A 19,880-nucleotide genomic window follows, 5' to 3' on the forward strand; every position below is an offset into this window, starting at 1 on the left:
AAGTAGAGTTATCATATGAGCCTGAAATTCCACTACTGGGTACATGTCCACAAGAATTAAAAGCAGTATCTCAAAGAGAATTATTCACGTTGAGCATTTTTCACAAGAGGTGGAAATAAACCATATGCCCATATCAACAGATGAATGGATAAAAAATTGCTGTAGATACACACAAGGAAAACATTAGCTTTAAAAAAGAAAAATCTTGCTACATGCTATAACATGGGTTGACCATGAAACCATTATTTTAATTAAAATAGGCAAGCTACAAAAGCAAGCAATACTTTCTGATTCCACTCACATGAAGTATGTAAGGTAGTCCAAACTCATATAAAGAGAAGGTGGGATGGTGGTTGTGAAGGGCTAGGGTTAGAGGGTAATGGGAAGTTGTTCAGTAGGTATACAGTTTGGTTTTGCAGGAAAAATAAGCTCTAGAGATCAGTTCCACAATGACGTGAATATAATCAACATTTAAATATACTTAATTTATACACTTAAAATAGTGCAATATTGGTTATTTGTTTTTTAATTACAAATAAACAGGATGAATAATAAGGCAAATTCAAATTTGAATTTGAAAAGAATTATAGAAAACTACCCAATAATACTGAAAGACTGAAAAGGGGTTTTAAATAAAGTAGCAATCCATACTCAAATATGAAAACAATTAACTAAAAATAGTATCTATAAGTCATTTGTATTTTCCTGTTATATGTGACATAATCCTAATCATGGAGGAATTTCACAAAGTGATCCTAATTTTCACTAAGAATTTGTGGGTAAGAGGAACCAAAACATGTATTAAAAAGAATTCACTAAATTACTGAAACAACATACAAATGATAGTTATTTGAAGTGTTGTACTGAGTTTACTAGGATGAACAGACAGGACAGAATAGATGGTCGAGAAATAAAGTTAAATATTAATAAGAATTGTCAGGCTGTTTTTTTTTTAAATTTATTATTTATTTTTATTAGTTGGAGGCTAATTACTTTACAATATTGTAGTGGGTTTTGTCATACATTGACATGAATCAGCCATGGATTTACATGTGTTCCCCATTCCGATCCCCCCTCCCACCTCCCTCTCCGCCCGATCCCTCTGGGTCTTCCCAGTGCACCAGGTCCGAGCACTTGTCTCATGCATCCAACCTGGGCTGGTGATCTGTTTCACCCTAGATAATATACATGTTTCGATGCTGTTCTCTTGAAACATCCCACCCTCACCTTCTCCCACAGAGTCCAAAAGTCAGTTCTATACATCTGTGTCTCTTTTTCTGTTTTGCATATAGGGTTATCATTACCATCTTTCTATATTCCATATATATGTGTTAGTATACTGTAATGGTCTTTATCTTTCTGGCTTAGTTCACTCTGTATAATGGGCTCCAGTTTCATCCATCTCATTAGAACTGATTCAAATGAATTCTTTTTAATGGCTGAGCAATATTCCATGGTGTATATGTACCACAGCTTCCTTATCTATTCATCTGCTGATGGGCATCTAGGTTAAAAATACTTAAAATTCAATCAATTTCCTACAACTAACATAAAAATAAATTCCTCATGGGGTAAAGCTTTAAATGTTCTAATCTGAGATCTTGAGACTACTATGTGGATAATAGTGCTCCTCCCTTCTATCCTTCCCATTCCTTTCCTTTTATTATTTGAGTACAAGTCAATCTCACCCACTAGATTAAGCTGTATTTAGGGCTACGGCTATGTCTAATTGATCTTTACACACCCCACTGGACCTAGCACAGGTGCACACAAGTACATATGTTTCCTGTACATACACATATATTGCAGATTGTTATCCCATGTGATGTCCTGACTCCTTTGTATATGAGACTTACTGCCTCCAGATGAATAACACCCCTGGTATTGAGTACCCTAGAACAGGCCACATGAAGTTTTTCACATGTCAAGCAATGTAATATAAAAACATTGCAAACTTAAAATTCAGAGTCTCTTTTATGGAAACTAAAATTTGGACAGCATTTGAAAACATTAAGCATTTATACACACACAAAGTTTTAATGCAATAATACTAACCTGTAAATTAACTTGATCTGTGGCTATTTTTAGAATAATGTAAATGTTCTAGAGACTGCAACTCCACGTATACAGGAAAGTGAGGAATTACAGCTTCCTCCTAGCCAGCATTTAGAAAAAAATGTCCCTAGGAAATATTTCAAGCAGCTTGAGAGACACATGCACACACACACACAAAAACCAAACACAATACTGCACATGACTCATTGTACTAATCAGGAAGGAGCTGGTTTCCTAACATCTAGTCCATTTCTGAGAAACTAAGCTTGCTTTCGCTTTTGACTGGCATGTGTTCAATAGAACAGTTGCAAGCTGTCCTTAATTGACAGAAGAAAGTGCTGTCTCGTAAGAAAAAGTAGAGGACAGTCAGAGACTTTTTACTTTATAACATGACTAATGGGAATGTCACAGTTAGTATAGTAAGGCCACAGCATCACAGTATTTCAGTGCACTTTTGCAAATACAGAGCCATGGCGCAAAAGGGTGAAAGGGATGGAGCTACAAAGCTCCAGTTATATAATGCATAAACCACAGTAATGTAATATACTGAATAAGCTATATGGTCAATGATACTTTAATAACTTTGTGTGGGGATTGATGGTTACAGATTTATTGTGATGATCATCCCATAATGTAGCATATGTCAAGTCATTATGTAGTACACTTGACACTAATGTAATATTGTATATCAACTATATTTCAATCAAAAAGTTATTTTATAAAATGTAAGAAAAATATATCAGCATTCAGTTCAGTTGAGTCGGTTAGTTGTGTTCGACTCTTTGTGACTCCATGGACTGCAGCTCGCCTGGCCTCCCTGTCCATCACCAACTCCCTGAGTTTATTCAAACTCATGTCCACTGAGTCAGTGATGCCATCCAACCATCTCATCTTCTGTCGTCCCCTTCTCTTCCCACCTTCAATATTTCCCAGCATCAGGGTCTTTTCCAGTGAGTCAGTTCTTCACATCAGGTGGCCAAAGTATTGGAGTTTCAGCTTCAGGATCAGTCCTTCCAATGAATATTTAGGACTGATTTCCTTTAGGATGGACTGGTTGGATCTCCTTGCTGTCCAAGGGACTCTCAAGAGTCTTCTCCAACACCACAGTTCAAAAGCATCAATTCTTTGGTGCTCAGCTTTCTTTAGAGTCCAACTCTCACATGCATACATGACTACTGGCAAAACCGTAGCCTTGACTAGACAGACCCCTGTCAGCAAAGTAATGTCTCTGCTTTTTAATATGCTGTCTAGGTTGGTCATAACTTTTCTTCCAAGGAGCAAGCGTCATTTAATTTCATGGCTGCAGTCACCATCTACAGTGATTTTGAAGCCCAAAAAAGTAAAGTCTGTCACTGTTTCCACTGTTTCCCCATCTATTTGCAATGAAGTGATGGCATAGTCAATAAAGCAGAAGATTTACATATACATAAAATATAAAATATATAATTTTAAAATGTAAGTAAATTAACAAATTAAATGCTTTACATAAGTATTTTAATATTTCTTCTACACTTCAAGTTGGTAAATGGTGGTGCTACTCTCATAGTTGAAGTTGTTTTATACTTACTCACATATAATACTCATTGAGCTTATACCCAAACTGTGTTTTAATTGCTGGAAATACATCAGTTGACACAAGAAGTCAATGCTTTTATGAACTTGAATTTCAGGTAGTCATAGGGAAAAGTAAAAAAACAAACAAAAAAAAAAACAAAAAAAAAAAACCAGGATGATAGGATGGAGATTAGCGATCATGGAAGACCTCAATGAGAAGATACTATTTAGCTGAGACCAGTAGAAAAAGAAGGAACCAGTCTTGCCAAGGACAGGTTCACATGCAGCAAATTGTTATACACAGATTGCTAAGACAAGAAGAACCTGAGTGTGTTCCAACAACTGAAAGTGCACATGTTAGTCACTCAGCTGTGTCTGACTCTTTGTGACTCCACGAACTGTAGCCACCGGGCTCCTCTGTCCATGGGATTCTCCAGGCAAGAATACTAGAATGGGTAGCCATTCACTTCTCCAGGGGATCTTCCAGACCCAGGGATCAAACCCAGGTCTCCCACATTGCAGGCAGTTTATTTACCATCTGAGCCACCAGGGAAGCCCTTCCAGCAAATGGAAGACCCAGATAAATCATATTTTTCAAAGCAAGTTGAAGTACTTCTTACCCAGAGACATTTTAAAAGATAATAGCAAGGAAGAAAAGAAAATAATAAAACAAAATAAAATAATTAAAACAAATAATTCTATTTGTTAAATTTCAAACACTGGCGTCCAGATAGGGAGAAACACCAATGTACCATGAGATCAGAAGAACTTATAAATATTTCCCTTCCTCCTTGAATATCTCCCTTCCTCCTCACTTTCCTTTTCTCTCCTTCAGAAGCCCTGTTGAGGAGGAGAAAAAAGAAGAGTTTAAGGGCAAACACAGCTTCAAATTCACATCCCACCTCTACGACGTGCTTAGTGAATTTGACCAGGCATATTATTTACCCTCCCTCAAGGCTTCCTGTTTTTTCACTGTAAGATGAAGACAAGACCACTTATTTTGCATGATTATACTCAAGATTGAATTATACTTGTAACATGTGTGCTCCTTAGAACAATCAAGAAATAAAGCTGTTATTTCTACTGCTATTCACTGAACAGACAAGGAAAGGCAGTGTATAGAAGAGGTTAAACAGGAGGGTTTGGAAACAAGAATGATTCGGTTCAGATTATGTAATGAGACAAGACATTAAATCTTTCTGTGTCTCAGTTTCTATAAAATGGTGGGGAAATGTCTGTTATGAGATATCAATATTTAACCCATGTGGAGCTGTCAGCACAGAGCATGGAACATGTGTGCAACACATGGAACTCCTTTCTGCCTGGGCAGTTGGTATTAAGTTCCAGGGGCTGTGTATTCATAAATGTGTCTTTTTCCTCACTTATGGCATGCATAAATGAGGAGCCAGGTCCACTGTGTGTCCATTATTTAGGGAAATTAAACCTAAAAATTGATATGCCTCCTCTTCTAGGTTTCCTAAACTGATCCCCAATTCTGAGACACATTCCATTATACTTAAGTATCTAATAGACACTTTTCCAAATAGTAAATGATCTCTAAGATGTCTTTCAAAGAAATTAATGTGAAGGTTCTAGTTGAGAAATTGCGTCAAACCCATCTTCCCTCCTACTAGGACAGCTTTCAAAAATTCCTTTTATGGTTATTGACTCACTGCTTTGCTCTCAGTGCTTTCAGTTTCATATTACTCTAAAGCAGTTAAGAGGTGGCTTGACTTCTGTCTGGTAGCTAAGCAAAGCAAGCAAGACCTAGGATACGAGTGGGTGAAACAGAAGTCTAAAATCTAGTGAGAGAAAGAGAAGTTGCAGAACCACGCCAACTAAGCCGAGAAGAAAACAGGTAAGAACTCTATTTTTTCCTCAGAGAATCTTTCTCTCCAGTGCTAAAGGAGCCCTGCTCTGGGAGAAGGAGACCATGATAAGATTAGTGCAGGGGTGGGAAGGGGTCTGCAAGGGTTCGTTAGTTTTCTAAAAAATGATCAGCATCATATGATGCAGGGAACACAAAGTTGGTACTCTGTGGGGATCTAGAGGGTTGGGATGGGGAGCTAGGTGGGAGGATAGCTTGGCAGGGAGGGATATGTATACTTACGGCTGATTCATGCTTATGTATGGCAGAAACCATCACAATATTCTAAAGTAATTTTCCTCCAATTAAAAATAAAATAAAAATTTTAAAAAATCATCAGCATCAAGACAGGCTGTAGCTCATCCTGCCATGAGACACAAGGTCGGATGACATCCTGGTGTTATCAGGTGGCAGCATGTCCTGGGTCATGACTGTGCTTGTGTGGAATTACTGGGCTAATCTAATAGCTTGAAATGAATTAGTATTGCCCTTCTCTTTGCTGATGTTGTCTGCGTTGACTGGGGTACAGTTATATTACCAATGTCTTTATTATATTTGTTCAATACTGATTTGACTGCAGCTAAGAAACTGACAGGGTGACAAATATGTTATTTGCATGAGAAGAAAATAATACTAAATGAGATGTAGTGGTAATAGCCACCTGATACTCTGAAGACAGAGAAAAAGCTGAAAATCAGAGTGAAAGATACAGATTCATGAAGACAGCATATTCTTCAGCCCTACTTGTGAACTTTGTTTCAAAGTGGACTTCTTACTTTAGAAATACCACAGGTTTCACTACATTCAATTTCTTGGTGCCAACTTGAGGATGTCTTACGCCTTAGGAGCGGAATTCAACCTCACTACTTTACTAAAAAGCTTCCTCTTTAAAGACTACCGTGGTGCAGTGCTAAAGGCACCATCATTGTTTACTCTGCCCTCTCTGGGCTCTCAAGGAGTTATAATCTTGCCTTCCAGAAATTCTTCCTCTGACTTCCTTGACTTGGCACTAGCTCCATTTATCACTTACCTCTGACAGCTCTCTCTCTCCTTTTCAGCTTCCCCTCCCTTTTTGCCTCCCTATCCCTCTCTCCTTATTTCCACCCCTCTTCCTTCTCTTCCTGCTTCACTTCTCTTCTATAACATGGGGGAAAAGAACAAAACAGAAAACTTAGAACTGTATGGCTGGAAATATGGCTATTTTCTTTCAACAACTTTCTTCTCTAGCTGTCCTGATATGCTTCCTGATCTTTTAATCTTTATTTCATTGTCCTTTTTCCCTTACACACATACACACATACATATATACAAACAATTTTCAGCAACATGCAGTATTTGCAGTTGTAAGGTTTACCCCCACATTGTTGTAGGCTATTTATTCTGAAGGTAGTAAATTTTAACTTTCAGATCCCTTGCTTCCACAAGCCCATAACAAGGTTTTGGAAGAGTCTTGAGCCATGTGTTTCACAAGCCACATGTTTCACCAATTTTTTATAAAATTTGCTAAAGTAAGTTGCACTTCTAGAATAGCAGTGTGAGAAGTTCTGTGGACACTTACTCCAGTAGAAATAGGGATAACTAATGAGAAAAACATGCATTTCAAATCATTAGAAATTGTTCAGAGATATATATGTCAAGCAATGAACATTTATTCATGAAATTCTTTATTCATAGTAAGAATTAGTGAATGAATAAATATCAAATCTCTCATACATAGTAAGTACAACAAATCTCTCTGAATCCTATTCTGCTTTACATTTAATGTCTAGTATAAATTTTTAATTGAGAATCCAAAATGAAAGATTTCCATGTAAACTAAATAGAAGAGTTTGTTCATGAGGGTAGCTGAATGCTGGCTGATAAGTCACTGTCATATCAATATGTTTAATGAACTACTCTGATTGTACTTCTGTAACTTTCTAAAAGGAGGCAAATCTTTCCCTCATCTCTCTCACTGTTGACATACAACTTTTGGCCATGTTGGGGGATTCTATGATTCCTCCTTCTGAATGCAAAATAACCTGATGAAAGCTCTTGATCTGTTTAGACTGGAAATTTTAATCCGTCCCATCTCTTCCCTTGCAGACAAGGCGACATGGCCTCAGAGATCCACATGCCAGGCCCAGAGTGCCTCATCGAGAACACTAATGGGCGACTGCTGGTTAATCCGAAAGCCCTGAAGATCCTGTCTGCCATCAGGCAACCCGTTGTGGTGGTGGCTATCGTGGGCCTCTACCGAACGGGCAAGTCCTACCTGATGAACAAGCTGGCCGGGAAGAAAAAGGGTGAGTGACACGGGCAGAGCCCAGCCAAGTCCCTCTGTCCATCCACACCCCCAGCACGCAGCACAGTGATATGAGGAGAGGAAGTGAGAGACCTGGGAGGAATACTGAAAGCTAACTTTCAGTCCACAGTTATATCCATATTGTCACTGTGACCTGAAAGAATCAGCTCACCACTCTTTGCACTTTGCCTTAGTTTCTTTTTTAAAAGCATACATTGTTCCTTTCCTAGAAAGACTAATGTGGTAATAAAAAATAGGTAATGTATATAACAATAAACTATAAGACTCTTACAAAGATATTTGTATAGTAAGAACATTTCCACTGATCTTTAAGATTTAAAGAAGTGTTTAAATTTGTATTGGCTATTCTTTTTTCTTTTCTTTTCTTCTATTGTTGTAAGATATACATAACATAAAACTTACCACAAAATTTATCACTGTAACTGTTTTTAAAAATTCTGTGGTATTAAGTTAATTCACACTGTTGTATAAACATCACCAACATCCATCTCCATAAACTTCCTCCCCCCCAAAAAAAAAACTTCCTCCAACAGGAACTCTGTACCCCAGTAAACAATAATGCCCCAACCACCTTGACAATCACCCTTCTATATTGTATATAAATCTGATTGGTCTCATACAAGAGGAATTAGACATGAGTGTCCTTTAACGATTGGCTTATTTCACTGAGGATAATGTCTTCGAGGTTCAACAATGTTGTAGCATGTGTCAAATTCACCTCCTTTTAAAGGCTGAATAATTGTATGTGATACTAATTTGTTTACCCAGTCATCTAGCTGATGGACATTTGGACTGTTTCCTTGTTTTGGCTACTATGAATGATGTTATTGAGAACATGGGTACACAAACATCTGTTCATGTCCTCGCTTTCACTTCCTTTGGGTGTACACCCAGAAGTGGAACTGCTGGATCATATGACAATTCTGTGCTCATTTTTAAAACAAATGGTCGTATTGTTTTCCACAGAAAAGTGAAAGTCATTTAGTCATGTCCAACTCTTTGGGACCCCATGGACTGTAGCCTGCCAGGCTCCTCTGTCCACAGAATTCTCCAGGCAAGAATATTGGAGTGGGTAGCTGTTCCCTTCTCAGCAAATCTTTCCAACCCAAGAATCAAACCCAGATTTCCAGCATTGCAGGCAGATTCCAGGCAGATTTCCAGCATTGCAGGCTCAGGCAGATTTCCAGCATTGCAGCTCAGATTGCCAGCTGAGCTACAAGGAAAGTCCCATTCTGGTGCTTACATTCTGATGGAAATGTAAAACTATACCATTTTACATTCCCACCAGAAACACACAATGGTTCTAATTTCTCCATATTCTCATCAATACTTGTTATTTTCTGGATTTTTCATACTGGCCATCCTAAAGGGCATAAAATAGTATTTCATTGTGGAGTTTTTTAAATAAAAATTATTTATCAAATTCATTCAGTGTTAAATTTTTCAACTTTCTTATAAGTATTGTTAACTTTTAGGATTCACTAAGATCTACACTAGTGCTTTTTTTGAAGTACAGTTGATTTAAAATATTTTGTTAATTTCAGGTGTATAGTAAAGTGACTCAGTTATATCTATACATGTTTCAGATTACTTTCCAATATTGGTTGTTACAAGACACTGTGGTTTTGCTTTGTAAATCTCTAACGACTAGGAATGTTGAGCATGTTTTCATATGTTTATTGATCACTTGAATAATTTCTTTGGAGAAACATATTCAAGTTCTCTGCTCATTCTTTTATGTGGGATGATCTTTAATTTGCTTATTTGTATTACATTGTAGGACTTCTTTATATATTCTGCATATCAATCCCTTATCAGATTCATAACAAGCAAATATTTTCTCCCATTCTGAGTTACGTACCTAAATCTGTAAAGAGTGTCCTTTGATACACATAAGTTTTAATTTTGATCAAGTTCAACTTACGTATTTTTATTTTGCTATTTATGTTTTGGGTATCATGTCCAAGAAATCATTGGCAAATCCAAAATCATGAAGTTCTTTTGTGTGTTTCAGCTCCAACATGTAGGTCTTTAAGGGCTTCCCTGGTGGCTCAGAGGGTAAAGCATCTGCCTGTAATGTGGGAGACCTGGGTTCAATCCCTGGGTCAGGAATATCCCCTGGAGAAGGCAATGGCAACCCACTCCAGTACTCTTGCCTGGAAAATCCCATGGGTGGAGAAGCCTGGTGGGCTACAGTTCATGGGGTCACAAAGAGTCGGACACTACTGAGCGGCTTCACTTTCACTTTCATTTTCTTGTAGATCTTTGGTTCATTTTGGTTAATTTTGTGGAAGGGATGATTTCTGTCTTTCACCATTCAGTATAATGTTGGCTGTATCTTTTTTAAATTGTTATTTGTTATTGTTATTTACTATGTTAAGATCATTTCCTTTTATTTCTAGCTTGTTGATTGCTTTTATCATGAAAGGTATTTAATCTTTTCATGTATTCAATATTCTAATTGCCCTGTTTCTCTGATTGTAAGATTAATACTTGTGGTGGTTTCAGTTCTCCTAAACTTGATCTTATTAACCGTTATCCCCACTCCCAGAGCCACCTAATGTTAGGACCCCACTCTCTCTTTCCCCACGCCCCCTGCAGGCTTCTCTCTGGGCTCCACCGTGCAGGCACACACGAAGGGCATCTGGATGTGGTGTGTACCTCATCCCAAGAGGCCGAACCATGCTCTAGTTCTGCTTGATACGGAGGGCCTGGGGGATGTGGAGAAGGTAAGGAATGAGGCTCCAATCTGGACTGAGACCTCATCTCTGAATATCCTCTACACTTTTCATTTTCCTTTAAATAAGACCTTTGTTTAACCACGTTTTTTCATTTCTGTCTATATGCTATGAAACCAAGTTAGGAACCAGGGGTTAGGAAAATATTCATAAGGCAGAATCCTAGAGGAAGAGCATAGTGGTCAGTAGACAGTATCCTAATTAATAAAAAGCTATAAGCTAAGCAAGTTAACACAGATGCAAAAAGGGAGTACAGATAAACTCAAAGTGATGAATTTTATCCTGCAAAGAACTTTAGTTAAGGATTTAGCTTCTGAAGTGCCATACTCATGGATTTAAAGTCTATCAGTACCTCAATAACTTTATTTTTTTTTCCATTTATTTTTATTAGTTGGAGGCTAATTACTTTACATCATTACAGTAGTTTTTGTCATACATTGAAATGAATTAGCCATGGATTTACATGTATTCCCCATCCCAGTCCCCCCTCCCACCTCCCTCTCCACCCGATACCTCTGGGTCTTCCCAGTACACCAGCCCTGAGCACTTGTCTCATGTATCCAACCTGGGCTGGTGATCTGTTTCACCCTAGATAATATACATGTTTCAATGCTGTTCTCTTGAAACATCCCACCCTCGCCTTCTCCCAGAGTCCACAAGTGTGTTCTATACATCTGAGTCTCTTTTTCTGTTTTGCATATAGGGTTATCGTTACCATCTTTCTAAAGTCCATATATATGTGTTAGTATACTGTAATGGTCTTTATCTTTCTGGCTTACTTCGCTCTGTATAATGGGCTCCAGTTTCATCCATCTCATTAGAACTGATTCAAATGGCAGGTAGTTGCAAAACAAATAGTCATTGCAGGTGGACATTCTAAGGGCTTAAATATAATTCAAATTTAATTTTTTCTCTTTATTTTTACAGAACAATTGTCTTAGTATGGGGGCAATAATACTTGTATTTATCTCATTAAACAATTGTTGTTCACCTAACACTTTCCACTTCTTATCTTTTAAATATTCCATACAATATCAGAGGCAAGTGTATATCTATTGCATGTGTTTTATAAGCAAGTTACACTTGCCTCTGAGGCAAGTGTATATCTATTGCATGTGTTTTATAAGCAAGTTACACTTGCTTTCAAGTCCTATTAACAGTCATTTTTGCTGGGATTTAGCTTCTCTTCCAGGTCATTTGTCTTAAAAAAAAAAAAGAACTCTAGTTAAATGAGCATCCTTTTACTACTGCTGATCAGGAAAGTGCCATAAGAATGAAACACAATCCTGGTAAAATATGTTCTGATTTTCAGGGTGACAACCAGAATGACTCCTGGATCTTTGCCCTAGCAATACTCTTGAGCAGCACTTTTGTGTACAATAGTATGGGAACTATCAACCAGCAGGCCATGGACCAACTGCAGTATCCTTTTGGGATCCAAACCACATTAAAGTCAGAGGGGAGACCAAAATTTAAAAAATAGCTGACTATGAATCCTGGTGAAACAAACACAAGAAATATAAAAAAGAATTCAATGGCAAGGGGAAAATCCTATAACCTACTGAAGAATTGATACTTGGGATACTTGGGTTAAGAACAAAGGAGAAACAAAGGTTTTGTATGTGGAACTAATATAGGATTGGGGGGGGGGGACTCTTCATTCATGCCAGTTTTCCTTATTTTGCTACTCAGCTATGTAACGGAATTGACAGATAAAATCAGGGCAAGATCCTCACCTGATGTGGATGGGGTTGAGGATTCAGCTGACTTTGTGAGCTTCTTTCCAGACTTCGTATGGACACTGAGGGATTTCTCCCTCGACTTGGAAACAGATGGAAAGTCCATCACAGCAGATGAGTACCTGGAGAATTCACTCAAGCTTAAGAAAGGTAAAGGGGACTTAGAATTGGTAAACAGATGACAAAACACTAAAAACTACTGTTCCTTAGTTTTCTATCAACAGTTGTCTTCTGTTTATAGTTTCTATTTCTTCTCAAGGGGTGATTACTAAGAAGTAATGCTTGTTTACTATCTGAATTAATAGATTTGGTTTTAGGTTACTTTTCTCCCTGTTCTAAGAATAAACTTCTTTTTCTTTCACCTTCCCTGTGCTGTGATTAGATTGATATCTCCATGCTTAGGGCTTATGATGCTGTAATTAGCCAAAGAATAGGAGTAGAAAGGTCATTTATTTGAAGAAAAGAAATGCAAGTGTGAACCATGCACAGTTCAGGGGTGGTAATGGATTGCTACAGGCAAATATTGTCTAATCTAGCCTGCCAGTTGGTTTTCTAAATAAGATTTTATTGGAATAATGTCATACCCATTCATTTATAGTTTCTCTATGACTGCTTTTAGTCTACAATAGGAGACTTGAGCACTCAGAAAAGAGACCATCTGGCTTGCAAAGTCTAAAATATTTATTGTTTGACCCTTTACAGGAAGTGTTTGCAAGACCCTACATTAGGCAAACTCCTTTTTTCTTCCTCCAGGTACCAGCCCGAAAGATAAAACTTTTAATCTGCCTCGACTCTGTATCCGAAAGTTCTTCCCAAAGAAGAAATGCTTCATCTTTGACCAGCCCACTCACAGGAAGAAACTGAACCAGCTTGAGGAACTGTGTGACAATGAGCTGGACCCCGAATTTGTGCAACAAGCTGCGGTCTTCTGTTCCTACATCTTTAGCAATTCCAAAACTAAAACTCTCTCAGGATGCATCAAGGTGGATGGACCTCGTGAGTCCTATTCCCAGTCTTCACTCACTGTTAAGACTAAAGGATGGTGTGATAACATCCATGTAGCTTCAATTTTAAAAACTGCACATCTACTGCTATTATCATGTTAAATTCTAGGTGGCACCAACACTTCTGATAGGTTTTATTAGTCAGACTTCATAGTTGAGAAAAGATACAAAAGGCAATGAATAAAAGCTCTAAGAGCTGAAAATTGTCCTAGTAAACTGGACCTGCCCTATCCAACATGGTTTTCACTAGACAAGTGTGCCTATCTAAATTTAAATGTAGCTAATAAAAAATGTAGAAATTTAACATTCTGATCACACAGCTATATCTCAAGGGCTCACACACCTGAGGCTAGTGGCTCCCACCCTGGACAGCACACACAGAACACTTAAATCATCACAGAAGATTCTCCTGGAACAATTTTCTGCTAGAATAAACAAAATGGAGGACTCATTTTTATTTGCTCCACAAATATTAATCAAATGTTTACCAGGGCTGATGATACAGACATAAATGAGAGAGAGATGGCTTCTGGCCTAACAGTGCCTGCTGCTAAAGTGAATGCACTGAATGTATGTAGGACTTCGCTATCTAGAACAGAGGTTCTCAACCTTTGATATATTTATGCCACTTGAGGATCTTGCCAAAAAGGAGGGTCTAAGTCAGTCAAACTGACTGATGCTGCTGAGGCATTGATGCTGTAAGACAAATGGTTGGTAACAGACATTAGAATTACACAGAATAGAAAGTTTCCTCATCCCGTCTAAAATAAACATCATCATTTGTTCTCTATTGTAGGTCTAGAGACCCTGGTGCAGACCTATGTCAATGCCATCAACAGTGGAGATCTGCCCTGCATGGAGAATGCAGTCCTGGCCTTGGCTGAGATTGAGAACTCTGCCGCGGTGAAAAAGGCCATTGCCCACTATGACCAGCAGATGGGCCAGAAGCTGCAGCTTCCCACGGAAACCCTCCAGGAGCTGCTGGACCTGCACAGGGCCACTGAGAAAGAGGCCATTGAAGTCTTCATGAAGAGTTCCTTCAAAGACATAGACCAATTGTTTCAAAAAGATTTAGCGGTAATTTTTTTCTCAAGTTTATACAGACTAGGTTCTTAGAAAGTAAAATAATAGGAGAAAATGAGATGGGTGCTTATTTTGAGAAAAGTAATTCTCACTAGATATTTAAGTGGTGAAAACCAATCTGTGTTATCATAAGAAGAACCAATTTTATTATGATATATCTTATTATGCACTAAAACTTTTTTCTATCATGAATAAACAAATATTCTTTTCCCTATAGTTTCATTACATGCATATACAAGTAGCAGAGCTTCCAATCAAATTACCTGCTCATTGTTATCAGACTCATTGGATATTTTGGCAATAAAGAAAATGTTAGTTTTAGTTATCACAAGCAGACTTACATTGAGCCACATTAATTTCATATGCAGTCACTGATCCAATGTGAAAAGCCGGAATTTATCTCCAAAGGTATACCATATAGCTAGTAATCACTGCTCTGAAGGTCACCCCATGGTGAAAGGGCTTTAGTAGAAAGTCAGAATCTGGAGGAAGGATATGGTCCTGTTGAGTGCCTATAAGTCTGTCTAGGGGTCAGAGACCTTTTTTACTTCTATTTTCTTGAGACGCTTTTCCAGAAATTTCAACATCAAGCCAACATCTTTTCACTCCTGTTTATTAACACTTTCTATTGTTTTGCATTAAAGGCCCAGCTAGACAAAAAGCGAGATGACTTTTGTAATCAGAATCTTAAAGTATCATCAGATCGTTGCTCTGCTTTACTGAAGGATATTTTCAGTCCTCTAGAAGAAGATGTGAAACAAGGGATTTATTCAAAATCAGGGGGCTATCGCTTCTTCATTGAGAAGATGCAAGAGCTGAAGAAGAAGTATCTTCAGGAGCCCAGGAAGGGCATACAGGTAAGCAAGGTTGATATACTCTCATTCAATAAGCACTACAAGGAGCCTGTTACACCAGGTATAACCTATATGCTCATCCAAGAGTCTGTACTCAATTAACAACTGAGTTATAAACTGTATTACCAGATGTATCCAAAATTTCAAATAACGTCATCATTTATCTCTTTGCCTGTGGCTCCCCCTAGCCCCACACTTCCCTCCCTCCCAGTCTCCCTCTACCCACTTTATTCAGATCCACTTTCTCCATGATGCCTTCCTTCTCCAACAAGCTCATGCCATATGGGACCACAGCACCCACAGCTCCAAAATCAGAGCCCTCAGTCTAAAAGAACAAAGGATCGCTATTTACATATATATCAACCTCTTATAAAGGATTCTGCTCAGGAGGGCACCTTGCTTGGCCAGTCTGGAGCATGTGCTCATCCGAGTGCCAGGGAATCTGATCATCAGGCACACCAGGGCCAAGAGGAGCAGTTCCTAGAGGGAAAGGTGGTGGGCAAACAGGAATGAGTGCTTACAGCCATTTCCTACTACTAACCGCATTTTGTCCGGGTCCCAGGCTGAGGAGATTCTTCAGGAATACTTGAAGTCCAAGGAGTCTGTGACTGATGCAATTCTACAGACAGACCAGACACTTTCAGAGAAGGAAAAGTTGATTGAAGGTGAGGAGCTAGTCAAGAGACTAGACAGCTCTGAAAGCTCTTAAAAGTTCAAACTAACTCCGCTAGGTGAACCTAAGAGCCTCAAACCATAGCAACATGAGAAAAGATGTCTCTTACTTGCTAAAGTCATTTCTGAGTAGGGCATATGAAGTCAGCAACAGTGATAGGTAACTGTAGATGGAAGAAAGAAGCAACTTGGTCTCCACATACATTTTTCTTTTTCCTCTTTCTCCTGACAGTGGAACGTGTGAAAGCTGAATCTGCACAGGCTGCAGCAAAAATGCTGGAGGAAATGCAAATAAAGAACCAGCAGATGATGGAACAGAAAGAAAAGAGCTATCAGGAACATGTGAAACAACTGACTGAGAAGATGGAGAGGGATAGGGCCCAGTTACTGGAAGAGCAAGAGAGAACTCTTGTTCTCAAACTGCAGGTATTTAATTGCAACACCATGTGGCTCCTGTTATTCTGTTTTCCCGCCATACTCTCTGTTCACAAACGTGGCACAGCAGTGAGAATATGAAGCCCAGAAGAAAGACCTTGCTTGCTCACTTGTACTTTTCGATCCCTATTTGCCTGCCTGAACTGGCCCCTATAATATCTCGTTGTTGAACAATTTTATTTGCAGCTGTGTCATACCCAGTCCTTTTTCACTATATTGTCAACCAGTAATAGCTATTATCTGCCAGGCATTATTTTTTTTTTAATGGTCTTATCCATATCTCTTACTTAGTACTGTACGAAGCAAGAACTGTTATGTCCCTATTACTTTGGAAATTAAAGAGAGGTTCAGTTAAGACTAACTAATTTTATTAGGTCACAATGTTTGGAAAGATACCTGAACTGTATTCACCACTTAGAGGAATCTATGATTTTTTTCCTGTCACACCTGGGATGAATTTTAGCTGTAAGGGGTCCTTCATAAGTAGAAGGATTCCTTAACTCTTATACCATTGTATCCATCTGTTACTCCTACTTTTTTTCTGTTCCCTGCTTCTAGTATGTGTTAAGTGGGGAACTATGTGGAGAAATTCAGTATGGTCAAATCTGGTACCCTGATATTCCCTCACCTATATTTTGCTCCCACTGCCACCAAGTTGTGGAAGCTTAGATCAAATTTCCTGATCTAAGATTCAGACTGCATCAGATTTTGAAAATTCTTCTTTTATTTCTATATTATATGTGTATGTGTGTGTATTTAAAAATCAAAATGCATAGATTTGAAGTCAAACATTTCATTAAGATTGCCCACAAAGCTTGTATACAATTAATGGGAGGAAAAAATTAGAAGGATAATTGAGATTCATCACCATATCAGGAGATATGAGTCAAAAATATTTCTTAACTCAAGAAGACTTAGGAAAAGTAATCACAGAGCTAGAAGGGTCAAGAGAAAGAATGATAAAAATTAATGATGGAGAAAATTTTAAGAAGACATTAAATATTTTTTAAAAATCTATGACATGTGGAAACTAGACAGAAGTTAGAGATTTTCTCAATGATATGCGTTATTCAGTCTCCATTTGTACTTTTTTAGGAACAGTCCCGACTACTACAGGAAGGATTCCAAGAGGAGAACAAACGACTTCAAAACGAAATACAGAATCTCCAGAAGAAGATGGAAAAGCCAAGGCACCCATGTGTCCTAAGCTAAAGAATTAAAGAATAGAGCTTTCCTGGTAACTCTTATCAAAGGCATTACTCAAGAAGTTTAAAACTAAGAAAAGTGTCACCGTATTTGATAATATTTAGGTTTTGCATTTTTATTTTATTTGGTTTTGCATTTTTACTACACTAAAATTCGCAAGGACATGCAGCACTTTAATTGAAATCATGTGCATCTTCCTCACAATATTGTCAACTGTGTACCAAGATGCAATTTACCTCTGTGACAGCACAGGAGGCATCACAAACCACCACCACCAGGAGCTGCTTCTCCCAGACGACCACTAGTTAGACAAGTGGGCACTGAGCAAAGCCTGAGGCCGAAGTCTTGGGGCATAGTCGGTCATGACTTTGACCAAATACACAAGAGGTTCCAATATCAGGGAAAACCATTCTAGTTTCTTAGTGAAGACAGTGTATGGTGTCCCACTGTTTCCAGACTGCACAGTCTGTCAGCAGTGACGTGATTCCTGGGCCTGGGAATGGGCAATGCTTAGTGGTGAATTTCAAGCTAAAGTAAATCACCTTCTATTGTGAACTAGAATCTCTACAGAGTTTTCACAGGAAGATAGAAGAAGCTTTTAGTATGATCATAACTTGGATCATAAATAAATGGGCTAGAAAAAGAAACTTTTCCTTCTTGCTCAATTCACTCAGTTTACAATTTAATGGGACTCTTTAGAACTTTAGGTGACACTAAACATAGTAACAGGATGACAACTATATATTGTGTGTTTGTAGCAATTTATAACTTGCAAAGATGAACTTAAAATGATGACAATGTGTTAGAAAACTGAGCTAAATTGACTATTAGATTGTTTATAACCTTAAACTTTAGGCTATCTTTTCCCAATTCTTAAGAGTCATACTTGAAATCCTGCTTATTTTTCCCCAAGAGAATATGGGTTGTTTTTTACTTCTTTTGACCAGTAAAATAATGTTCTTGGTATTACTTAGGACTTTATCACAATTGTCAAAACTCCTAAGTATGTGGTTGAAGTTTCTTAGAGTGATGAAGAATTATTTCCAATCTGGAAATAAATTATACTTCACTGAACTTTACATTTCTGATTTTTAAAATTATTTCACCAAGAAAATAATGTTTTACTTTATATAGCCATAAATTGGCTAACTTTATTGTAAAAGACGGGATAGTAACTATTCATGACTTTGTGAGCCATGTGGTCTCTGACTCAACTGCTCAACTCTGCCATAAAGCAGCCATCAATGATACAGAAATGGATGGCATGGCTATGTTTCAAGAAAATACTGTTTTCAAAAACAGCTGGTACCCATGAGCCATAGTTTGCAGACCCTTGCTTTATGTAATAGAAATACTAGTCAAAATTCTATATACCTGCCTTATGTTTCTTGAATTTGTAAGGAGCATATGAATTAGATTGCATATGTGAGCATTGTGAAAAGATCACGCAGGGCTTCAAAATATTACATGATAAGAGAAAAGCAGGGATGCAGCTAATGCCACTGGATCTACATTAATAAACCTGCTTGTTCTGGTTGTTTTGAGACTTTTACTCTACTGAATCCCCTTCATTCCCATCAGGATTGAGAATGCCTCCTTCCATAATTGGGCAAGTGCTAAGTAGTACTTCCTTACTCAAATTGCAACTTTATAGGAAACCACATGAGACCCAAAGCACATTAGATGCAGTATGTATGTAAATAATTCTTTGTACTCTCCAAGCTGCACTGCAACAAAAGAGTAAGTCAAATACATTTTTATCACTTGAAGAGACTTCATGAAAGAAAAGAATAACTGTTCCTTCAAGATCAAATAGTGGTTTCTTTGCTAATCATTTAAAAATCAGAAAATTAAAGCTAAACTAAATTAGGTAACTTCTTCTCTAGAATGGTAGCAAGAGTTTCTTTAACAGATTCCAAATCATCTAACCTCTGGTTTAACACTTTCTCTATAATAGCTCCAGGAACAAAATCCAGCTGTCTTCCCAAGGAGGTGTGTTACTTTCACCAGTGGTCCTTAATCTAGCTATGAATTAAAATAAATGTATTAAATATAAGGAGATTCTCAGGCCCCTACCCTTCCCCTGACTTTGTGATATAGTAGATCTGATATGGGCCATTGAGAAGTATAATGACAAAAGCACAATTCAAGGTGATACACTTTCAATCTGCCAAAGATACCACATGTTAGAGCCCATATTTGCTGACCCTTATGGGGTTTCTGTGTCAAAATTCTTTTTAGCCTAAAGAAGTATATTTTCTCTAAGTGACACATTATTACTTTTCCTTCTATGAGTTTATATAGGAAATATATGCTCCACTGATCTAGAGGAAGGGGACACACCATAAACTGATACTGGCAAAATATT

General features: G+C 37.9%; 1 protein-coding gene and 1 long non-coding RNA gene across 3 annotated transcripts in view; one reads left to right on the forward strand and one right to left on the reverse strand.

Annotated features, from left to right (window-relative positions):
• Positions 1-19,880, reverse strand: part of LOC139035197 (uncharacterized) — a 67,725-nt gene that overhangs the window by 33,954 nt on the left and 13,891 nt on the right. The window lies entirely within an intron of this gene.
• Positions 5,317-19,049, forward strand: LOC110135254 (guanylate-binding protein 1-like). 2 transcript variants are annotated; one of them, XM_020890205.2, is made up of 11 exons: positions 5,317-5,467; positions 7,562-7,761; positions 10,383-10,510; positions 11,832-11,941; positions 12,212-12,408; positions 13,012-13,254; positions 14,059-14,339; positions 14,990-15,202; positions 15,762-15,864; positions 16,104-16,297; positions 17,402-19,049. In XM_020890205.2, the coding sequence occupies exons 2-11, from the start codon at positions 7,572-7,574 to the stop codon at positions 17,516-17,518; spliced, it is 1,776 nt and encodes a 591-aa protein (XP_020745864.2). In that variant the 5' UTR covers positions 5,317-5,467; positions 7,562-7,571; the 3' UTR covers positions 17,519-19,049. The 2 variants fall into 2 exon arrangements, with proteins under 2 accessions (XP_020745864.2, XP_070323904.1); XM_070467803.1 differs by lacking the exons at positions 5,317-5,467; positions 10,383-10,510 and having other exon boundaries at positions 7,673-7,761.

The sequence above is a fragment of the Odocoileus virginianus genome, chromosome 5 (genome assembly GCF_023699985.2).
Source record: "Odocoileus virginianus isolate 20LAN1187 ecotype Illinois chromosome 5, Ovbor_1.2, whole genome shotgun sequence".
Lineage (NCBI taxonomy): Eukaryota > Metazoa > Chordata > Mammalia > Artiodactyla > Cervidae > Odocoileus > Odocoileus virginianus.